At 34.5% G+C, this 11,177-nt stretch overlaps 1 protein-coding gene across 1 annotated transcript; it reads right to left on the bottom strand.

Moving 5' to 3' along the window:
- Positions 1–5,192: 5,192 nt before the first annotated feature.
- On the bottom strand, positions 5,193–10,867 carry LOC115442586 (dynein light chain 4, axonemal). The gene is made up of 2 exons (XM_030167662.1): positions 10,598–10,867; positions 5,193–5,611 (listed from the first exon to the last, which is right to left on the bottom strand). Exons 1-2 carry the CDS (start codon positions 10,670–10,672, stop codon positions 5,363–5,365), a joined length of 324 nt encoding a protein of 107 aa, XP_030023522.1. The 5' UTR covers positions 10,673–10,867; the 3' UTR covers positions 5,193–5,362.
- Positions 10,868–11,177: the final 310 nt, after the last annotated feature.

Below are 11,177 nucleotides of genomic sequence, written 5' to 3'. Positions count from 1 at the left end.
GAATACACACTCACACCATCCAATTCCCGAATGGGTAGGTAGAAGTGCAATTTGTGCACCCAATTTCTGTCGTGTGTCTTTCGTCCCATAATGTTATAGGAGGCGAGCTCTTCGCCGTATCGGGCACAAATTTCAGACTCCGGGCTGATACTGAGTAGAACAATTCAATATCACTGCCCAGACCCGGGGATTGAACCCGAGACCTCAGAACTGCCGGCGCATCATAATACAACTACACCACCGACTCCGAGGCATGATAGAATACTGTAGAAAATATGGCAGAGATCAAAACTGAATTTGATCCCTGGTATTCTGCTATTTTGCATAGCTGCTTTGGTTTTTGCATGATTTTCATAGATTATCTGTTCAGAATCATCTGAGTTTTTAATATTAGATCGATTGACATATTTGCATCTAACAAGTATCATAAATAAATTGGAATCTTGTTACATAAAAATATTTTATTGTAAACTGACGCAATTCTCTATTTTACCTCAATTAATTTCAAGACATAAGTAGGTACATAGCAAAAATAATTACATTTAACAATAATTAGGTATACAGCATGGCCTTGATTTTATTTCAAACGTAGATAAACTACACGAAAACCTGTACAATTATATGACTGTCGTAAAATACCGCTAATTACACAATAATAGGTCTGAATGTAGACAAATTGCAAGACAAATTGCACAATAGAATTACAGCGTACAGTTATATGTATAAATAAAATTAATAGGTATAGGCCACCACTTCTTTAATAAAGAGGACGCAAACTGGCTAGACGAATCAATTAAACTTTGAACAACCCTTTTTAAGGCGATGCTCCGAGCAAAATGGCGCTCTAACCGTATTTTAGAAGCTACTTATCTATTTAAAATTTATAATTCATATGGAAAACAGTCAAACACCATACTTCTACAATATATTATGTTTTATTTGAGTGTTTAAATTTATTTTAATGTGGATGTCGTGTCATTAATTTGCTGCTTACGTGCATCTTCTCCTGAAGTACCTACAGATAATTTTATTTTGCAATCTACACTATTACATAAACAATTTAAATAGAAATAATTTGGTAGATACAAATTTTCAAAAAGACCTTAAATTGATTATTCATATTCTCGCACGTAATTTGTACGCCGTAAATGTATTTACGAATGCTTAAGCCGTTGGTTTCTAGGGAGAGCCTTAAAACAATTAATGGGTTCTCTTGGCTACCCTATTACAGTACCTATAAGTATCTGTATAAAACCTTCCAGCTGAAAGCAACCTAAGTGTTTGGAAGATAGGGAATGCTAGCATAATCCACCAGCTGCTTCTATAGGGTACTTGGTCTGCTATTCCCGACCCCCGTAACATGCCGTGTATACAAAAATATGTCGCCCATGATGCGGTGTTACCCTTTAGCATAACATTATATCAATGTTGACTTTTGGACAATAAACAGGCAAATAGCCTTGTCGTCGTCGAATTAAGTTCAAGTATAGCGTTTGACATAAATAGCCAAGACATACCTTAGAGAGGTACGAACTGTCTATCAAACCCAAGGTTGTGGTCGCAAATACAAAAAATACTCCATGGGTTAGTTTGACGTGGCTCTTAAGGTTCCGTGCCAAAAAAACGTAAAATCCTTTTTAGTGTGTATTGCATTGCATACCTGAACATATTTGTATTTATCCCAATTCTAGGCTCTTTATCGCTGTAAGTACCTACCTTTTAATTGTTACAATGCTCGAACTAAGTACAGTAATGACAGAACACATTTGCAGCTTCTTATTCACAATTCATTCTATACTTATTTATTTGAAAAACTTCATGCAGATCTGCCCACAACAACAAAAAAAAATTCTGCTCAGGAACGAACCTGTAAACTTTGTTTTAGTTGTTATTTACTTTACGCTAGAATGGGGTTGCACACTGTGTTCATTATCTATAAAATTTATAAAACTAGCTTTTGCTCGCGGTTTCATCCGCGTGAAAGACTTTTTGGAAGTCCCGCTATATATTTTCCTGGGATAGAAAGTATATCCCTACCATGGTCTCAAACTATTTCCATACACATCGAAATCCCTTGGCTAGTTTTTAGTATTTTTAGTGGAGATTACTTATATAATTCCTCTTTACCTCATTACGTGATATCTTGATAATTAAAAGTTTAAGAAATGTTTTGCACTTGTACACAGGTGCAAAATACTTCGGTGCACCGTAACCGTTAAAATTTTAAGAAAAATGTTTTACTTGTGTGTCGACACGATTCACTAATACAGTCATAAAATATTTAAAAAACGATAAAATTGAACACGGCGATTGTAATTACTTACCAAATATTTTTTATGATTTGTCGGACTCGTCACTTTATTGGATCAAAAAGTGAATTTACTAAATAGAACGATCAACTTACGGTAAAGCACGAAGAGCATACGAGAATAAAAAAACGCATGAATCGCCGTCGCGGATCCCTGTTTATGGAAATACGATGTTCGCAGCAGGTTTTTTCTTCTCATTCATAGTCCTATAATGACTTTATGCCAGTTTTATGTATGTACTTACTAGTACTTACGTGCTAGTTTTAGAATTTTGTATCCGTCTTGATTATTAATGCCTCATTTCGTCTATTGGTTAATAAATAGTGCACAAATATATGACTTTTATTTACAAGTAACGAATAGATACACCCGAGTAAGATTTACATTCTCGTTTTCGTCTGTACTCGGCAATTGTCTAAATCAAGGGTTAGATTCGGTTAAAACAAGTTTCTTTTTCTAAATAGATCCTGCACGTCTTGATCGCGATATGGTTCAAACAACTTTAACGCTAACAACAACTTTAACAACTTAAACGCAACTTAAAATTTAAAATAATCATAAGTCCTAAACATAAAACCAAAAATATTAACCTACCTATTGTGTTTCAAATGGCATATAACATGTTTAAATAACGTCTCCTTCAATAAATGGAAACCATACAGTTGCACAATCGATATTCCAATTACGTACTTGGCATTCTACATCCATAGATATCATAGATAACTTCATCTGTACGGTCTGATTTCCCCCCGAGCGGTGCACATATTACGCCCGCCCTTGCTGACGGCCACGAAGGGGTAGTACATCCAACCCCACGTGGCGTAAAAGGGTAACATAGAAACGTTTATATGGAATCTATAGATAAATCGACAAACTTATCTCAAAACGTATCGAATAGTTTATAATTATATCAGAACCGATTGCATGATCTTTATCTGTAACCGCGTATGTAATATTATGGGAATTCGATTGTTGTGTGGGGGGAGATTACTTATACATACTTAGTACCATTATAATGATGTTAGAAGAAAATACTAGAATAGAAAGGGCATCATTATTTATTTAAGGTCCTTTTTGCGAGCAAGCGACCTTGAGTAGTTCGTTCCATACTTGGCGGCGCGCGAGTGGGAATATGCAATTATTTTAGGATAATTTATTTAAAATCAATTTTAGTTTATTTGAAAATTTGAAACTCACAAAAAATACCTCTTTGATGAGTGACGATTTTAAAATGTCGATCTAATTTTGTTGAAAATTAAAATAATATGTATTTTAAGAAGAGATGCACCGTATCAACAATTTCAGCGGCATTTTTATTAAGGAAACAATATCCATATTACAAAAAAAAACAAAGTAGTATATATATTGACGTATTAGTAGATAATATATTGACGAAATATGATGTATGATTTTATTTTCTACTAGCTTCCGCCCGCAGCTTCGCCCGCGTGGATTTCGGACTTCAAAAATGGAGCCGGTCGCGAACGTTCGAGAATGTTCGTTTTCCAAGCTACTCGCTAGGTGATTCGCTAGCCTCTAGGTGCCAAGCTAGCCGCCTGCCTGTGCGTTCGCGACCTTATATATATATATACAAAAATAATCCTTATAGCATGATTCAGTATTCACGCATGATGGCTTATTATTAGCGTATTTCATGTATAACTTTGGTGTTTCTATACCGATTTCTATGATTCTTTTTTATAGAATATTTAATAATGTTAACTTTTTAATTAGGGATGACTGAGAGTGTTATAAACGTAAGAGTACACAAATATAATGAGAAAGCTTCGAACTGCTAAGCTATCGGGAGTTACACGTGTTATTGTGAGTCAACCATAAAAGATAGACATATGCTGTCGTGGGATATTTTTTACATAATTTTAAGGAGAACTTTCCGTCATACATGATTTTTGTGTAGCTTTAACCATTAAGGTTGCACACGCGACGGAAGCTTAAAAAATGGAGTAACTTCTCCCGTTTTCCCAACATTTCCTTTCACTGCTCTTCTCCTATTAATTGTAGCGTGATGAAAAGTATACTATAACCAGCACAGGAGTATGACAAATAATTGTACCAGGTTTCGTTAAAATCCGTCGAGTAGTTTTTGTTTCTATAACGGTTATACAGACAGACAGACAGACAAAAATTTTACTAATTGCATTTTTGGCATCAGTATCGATCCCTAATCACCCCCTGATAGTTATTTTTATTTTGGAAATATATTTCATGTACAGAATTGACCTTTCTACAGATTTATTATAAGTATAGAAGATAGATATGTGTTTCCAGTTTCCACATTGGAAATATGGTGTTTGATTTGTATTCTATACGTATTATACCTACATTTCGAATAAACACCTACTTAGCTTCTAAAACTACGGTTAGTGCGTCGTTTTGCTGAGGGTAAGGCTCTAGCATATGGTTCAAAACCTAACCATTTAGCTTAAGTTAGGACGTAACTTCGTGCAATATTGAAAATATCTACAAACTTTTTTTCTTGCTGAAAACATGTTCTCTTTCCAGAAAGTTCTAAATCAGTACCTAACAATTACCATACTGTACAGTGTACGTGATGTATTATTTAGGTTTTTTCTACAATAATTATGCAAATGATTCATTTTGTGGCGTGTACCTACGTTAAAAATGTCGGCCTCAGGTTAACTTTGCATATGAAAACACGACACATTACTGACATTGTTAAAACTGAAACGAACTTCTTATTTTACATTTAAAAATATCTTTGGACGACTAAAGAGATGTTTAAATAAATAAACTATAATCCACATTTCAATGTTTACGAGAAGGTATATACAATAAAGTTGATTTTTTTATATATTGTAACTCTAAGCCTGTGTGTTGTAAAATGTTAATTTTAAACACAAATTTCGAGCAGATAAACTGATTTAATAGACATAAATATAATTCTAAGTTTAAAATTAGTGCATTATCTTGAGTTCGCTTCAACATTCAAGCACACAGCACAGGTTTAAGTCCATTTAGTTCTATCACTAAAATCACAATGTTCATCTCACTATTGTTACTCAATCGTCTCCTCACGAACATTTCCATATGCAAACAGCCTGGTTCCCGCCAAAATACATGTAGCATATTGTGGTACACTCGTAAGTGATCTCGAAGCCGTAGCTCTCTCCCACCACCACGTGGAAGGCGGGTCCGAACTTCTTATCCATAGACTCCTTCACCATGCGCGCTGCTAACTCGTTGTTCTGAGCAAATTTCTCGCAAGCCGTCACAGACAACTCCATTGCCTCCGTCCGCATCTCTTCTGACATGTCTGAGTGCTGTAAAAGAAATGATTAGAGGTTAATGATCATTGATGTAAGGTTCTTGATTTTTATATGAATTTGATTAACCATTCCTCTGCAATAAATTATAAAACCTCAATCAAATTTATATCAAGGTGTACGTTTCAATTATTAAGAGTGGCGAAGCTTCAATAAGTCCCATTATTTTTTAATTTCAATGGCCATTCGTTCATTGAGATAGGTTCAAGACACTAAAAAGTTTGAATATGCTATTCAAATACAAACAATCATACAATTTAACAAAACAATTCACTTTCGCCTCCGTCGGTTAAACTATTCGAACAGATAAAATACTATGTTCGTAAAGGAAAAGTTTTGTCATTGTCTGGTCCCAGAACATTGTTACTTTTTATTCGAGATACGGCGGAGCTATTAGATATAATACATTTACGTGCAGTGCAACGATCTATTCGGCTGTCGTACCGCGATTAGAAGAGAGTCACATGGCCATTTAAAGTCACGTCTGCAAATCTGATGACGCGACAAAGGTTAAACGCAACTAGACGCACTAAACGTAATACATTGCGTACTATTACATACATGTGTAGAATAAGAGAGAGACCCCAGAGAGCGAGCGTATTAAAAACGCGCGTCTTGAATACGTTTGAAATACGTCGTGTGCAAAGCCACTTAGAACACGTATAACTTCCAATTAGGCGCCATATGTGTCCGATCAATTGTGGTGTATGCAGAATCGCATTAAGCTCTGTGCATAGGTAAGATGATTTATTTGAATGTGCCGAGTGGCGGCGGATACGCGATGACGGCGCGCGCATGCGTCCACCTGCCAAAACAAACACGGCACGCGTAATGCATCGAGTGGGTCGCGAGTCGGACCACGCGTCTTTAGCACATTTATTTATTTACGTGTTCTTAAATCCCTAAGCGAATTGAATATTTGTTCATTTATGAGTCCAGCAATAGATCTATTTTCCGAGAGAAGGATGATGTTGAATTAAATTAATTTTAAGGTACTCGAAGAATACCTATGGATTGGAGAATGCTTTTTTATTTATTTATAATTTCAATGTTGTCTTATAAAGCAGATTAAATTCTTTGTAGTCCTTCAAAATATTTGCACTACCTAAACCATATTACCTAGTTAGAGTGAAGAGATCGATTGCCGCAAGGGAAGGAGCGACAAAGTTCATGATGTGGGTGCATTTTTCTCAATTATTGCTAGGGCGTGCGGGGTAATTGAGCAAAAGCACTCGCCAAGTGGTAATCACAGTTGGGGGTGTAGACAAGTAAAAATTTATCGTTCCGGAGTTATTACTCATTTTATTTCCACATTTTACTTTATATTTTTTAAGTTGGTACACAAGATATAAGTAGTTTCCGATGAAGAATTTGTCAATAAAATAATGAACTTACATAATTATTTTACAAAACTGTAGAACAATATACATTAAAACATTAATTTTGTAAGTATAGGTAATATTTTTCCTGTTACACTTCTGTATATACGTAAAGAAATTGCAGAGCAGAGACTTTAGATACATGCAGAGCACCTAATAGTAGACTCTGCTCTGAGACCTACCGATATGCGAATTTTCAACTGTAGCAATAATTAATCAAAAAACTACCCCCCATTTTAATCCTAAATACGTGCCTGCACATGCGTAACACCACACTAACCGCAAGATCAGTTTTGACGTACGAAATCTACTAATTAATGGTCGAACTATCCAATATTTGTATAAGTTTGTTTAGAGAGAGCTCGCGCATTACATCAACACAGTAAGTTACGCCCGCTCACGTCATGATTCCACACGTATTGATTTTGTTTTAATTCAATTAGGTAAACTGTGAAGGAATGCGTGCTTCATAGTTTATGCATGTGCGATTTATACCTACAGAATCGAAGTATTACAATTTAATATCTATACATATAATACAAAGTCCCCTTTTCGGTCTGCCTGTATGTTATTGATTTTCTCAAAATCTACTGATCGGATTTTTATGAAATTTGGTACGGAGATAGTTTAAGACCTTGTGAAGGTTATAGGCTACTTTCTATCATGGGAAAATATATAGCAGGACTTTTATCCCGGAAAAATCCTTCACGCAAACGAAGCCGCGAGCAAAAGCTATTCTAACCATAAAATATTTACGTTACAACATTTTTGTTAGCTAGATATTTAGGCAGGTAGGTATTGTACTTATAATTTTAAGTCATAATTAGGTATACTTCTACGTTATTTTCATATAGCTCTGTGATGAATCACACAACAGTTTATGGGAATTAAAGGCTTTTTAAAAACTACTTTCTTTTAGAAATTTTAAAGAACATTGTTATCAGAAATCTTTAAATATTTATTTCGGAGTTTAATAAAGAGTAAAGAAATAATATGTTTTAGTACTTTGATACTTATGTGACGAGAAGAAATTTTCCGTGACGAAAATAGGTCATTTTCATTATAAACACCTAACAGCTAAACCTTCTAGTTACTTCGTTAACCTAGAATTATAGTTTACATTGCCCGATACTCACGCGATTCATTTCTTTTATAATTATTAGGTAGCTACATCAATTTAATTCTAGCGTCTCGGCCTTTATTTTTGAGAAAGGTCCTAGTGCTCAATATATTTTTTATGCATACCTAATACAGAAAATATAAATGGAATATAAAATATCAAGGTATTAATAGAGTTGCGCGTAGCCATTTAATGATAGTTTGCGATAGTGTAAAATTCACAAAAATAATATAAAAAAGAATTTGCTCCATAGCTTTATCGGTTTGCATCATAGTGACATTATGAAATACCCAAAAATATTGCCTCTATATCTTCATCCCGGCTCCACGCGCAGTAAATAGCGATTATTGATAGTTGACATGTTTAACAAGAGATTCCCTCATATTGAAGCCAGTTCTTGAATTTTTATAATTACGGGGAACGGTAAGCGTCGCTACTGCCAATATTTGTTTATCCATTCCCATACCTATTCAAAACTATTCGAAAATGCTAAGATTTATTTTATTAAAATACACATGTATGGTAGGTAAATAGTCATAATTACAACTTCCTTTATCACCTAAACTTCCTTTGCATCACGCAACAAAAACACTAATTGCAATATTTAATCGATGTTATTAGCGATCTATAGAATAAGTACCTATCTAGGTATTGCTTGGAAATTTTATTCCAGACAAGTTTAATATACTTAATAATTTGTTAACAATCCGGAATCTCTCTGATCACCCGAAACGCATCAGCAAGGGCGAAGTTCTTCGCATATTTGTTACACAATAATAACGTTGATCGATTCAGTCCATTTATGCTGCAGACAAAACTGTCAAATGTTTCATGCTATACCCTAAATCAAAGATCTTTCCCTCGCACCCGGCGAGTAGCCAACCGATTTGTAAATTAGAAGTCTGGGTTTCAGTATTTATTTCGAATTATATTTAAGAGCATCTAAATTCCCTTGCTACTCTTACATAAACTTAGGTCCATTTACCTAAGTTTTTTTTAAATTTAATACATATATTATATAGATTATAAAGTATTTAATGCTTTTATTGCCAATATCTAGCGATCTCAGTACCAGTCTTGAATTTGTAAATAGGCCGTATAGGACTCTCACTCGATTTAATTAATCATTAGTTTATTTCACTTTAGTGCCTTCCATAATACAAACAAATGGAAATTATTAAGAATTTTAGAAACCTACATACATACATACATAAACCTACCTACATGTGGCGGCGGAAATAAAGTGGCCTACACTCATAAAAAATATAAATCCGGCACTGCTCTGTACCTACTGTTAAAACGGTATTTTGTCAAAATCTGGTGAATTCAGGTTAGGACATATTAAGTTACCAATATTAAATACTTAAAGTATCTTTTACTACTACTACCTACTGATTAATTAATAAATAACTATTTTATAATATAAAAAAAACTTAATATTAATTATTATTGTCAATAGGGTAATTGACGCATTTTGTTTTTTACGGTACTGAAAAGGTAACCTCATATAAATTCTAACACATAGATTAATCAAAATCCAGTAAAAAATTAAAGGTTATTGAATTTCACTATAGGGGGGTAAGTATCAAAAAACGAGAAAAGAGGTGCAATATGCGCACATGAAGTCATAACAAATTGCGATGCGTTCGTAAGAATATGATGGAGCGTTAGTCCCATTACGCGCGTAATCCTGTATATTGCAATATTTGAAATAGGTACGCGTTACTGCATCATTTCTAAACCAATTTTCATGCAGTTTTCACAAAAAGGCTTATATGTCGTACTATTTGCTGTTATATAAAGAATAATGTACAAAATCAAACATAGAAAAATACGTTACTGTGAGAGAGAGTGATTTTCGTACTAGAATACATATTAGGTATCACTAACATATCCAATGAAGACCCCCTCGTTCCAAAATCTAATTAGTATAACAAATGTATTCTGATATAAAGTTGTCAATGAATATTTGGCCAACATTTCTAATTGATAGACAGCGCAGTAATTGGATCCTTCGAGCCGCCAGTCAGCCGACGCGGTACACTGCCCGCACCCACTTTCGGACCTTGAAGAAACACTATCTGCTATTCTCATTCTCAAAACAAAACATTGTTATTGATATGTTAAAATAAATACACTTCCGTGTGTGAAAGTTCCGACGGCGCGGAACAGCTGAGCCATTGTTATAATATTATTGTGTTTGTAGAATATTCTTGCTGAATTATTATTTTTAACTACAGTGAAGTTAACTTTAAACTACCTACCTAATGTAATGACGATTCTAGGCTGCTTAGACAGTTAAGATGCCCATTTTCACTCTTATTTTTTGTAAATAGTTACTATATTTATAGGTTTTATGTGAAAATTTTACATTTTTATAAATTTATATAATTATTTTGTGAAATATGTGACTACTAGTTACTTATAGGGCAATGTATATAAAATTATTTAGATTGATGACGAAAAGCAAATACAACAACTTACTCGTATAAGAGGGTAGGTGTGAACAACTTTCTCAGTAGCCCCTCCAGGGGCCGCTGCTGCTCCTTCTTCCGCCATAATTCACAATTATTACCAAATCAAAAAAATATTTCCACAAAACGCGTCTGAGATAAATATGCGAAAAGTGTACCGTCCGTCGCGACGTCTCCCCACTGTTTACGCGTTGCTATAGAAACCGACAGAGGCGGGAAGATCGCAATTGATTTTTCTCAAACGGTTGCGCTGCCTGCGGCGAGTGTGCCAGCCAGTGACACTGACCACTAAACTACCATTTGGTATAATTATTGCTAGATGACTTTTCCAAGGTTTTGCGTGGGAGCTAATGGTTCACCTTGATTTGTCAACAAAAAGCCTTAATGGTATTGTTAGATAATTGTTAAATTACGCCCAATACTAACTGAGTTGATGATAAACAAAAACAAACATGCATGGCATATTTAGTGTACAATATTTTGCAGGTATTTTAACAGAATAATTGACAGATATAAATTTGTGTTTCGATAGTAGCAATAAATCTTTTTCCCGTTGTTATATTTGCTAATCTAAAACTACAAAACAAGAG

Source organism: Manduca sexta, chromosome 17, assembly GCF_014839805.1.
Source record: "Manduca sexta isolate Smith_Timp_Sample1 chromosome 17, JHU_Msex_v1.0, whole genome shotgun sequence".
Classification (NCBI taxonomy): Eukaryota; Metazoa; Arthropoda; class Insecta; order Lepidoptera; family Sphingidae; genus Manduca; species Manduca sexta.
The sequence above is the reverse complement of the archived record's forward strand: the minus strand, read 5'-3'. Positions and strand labels throughout refer to the sequence as shown.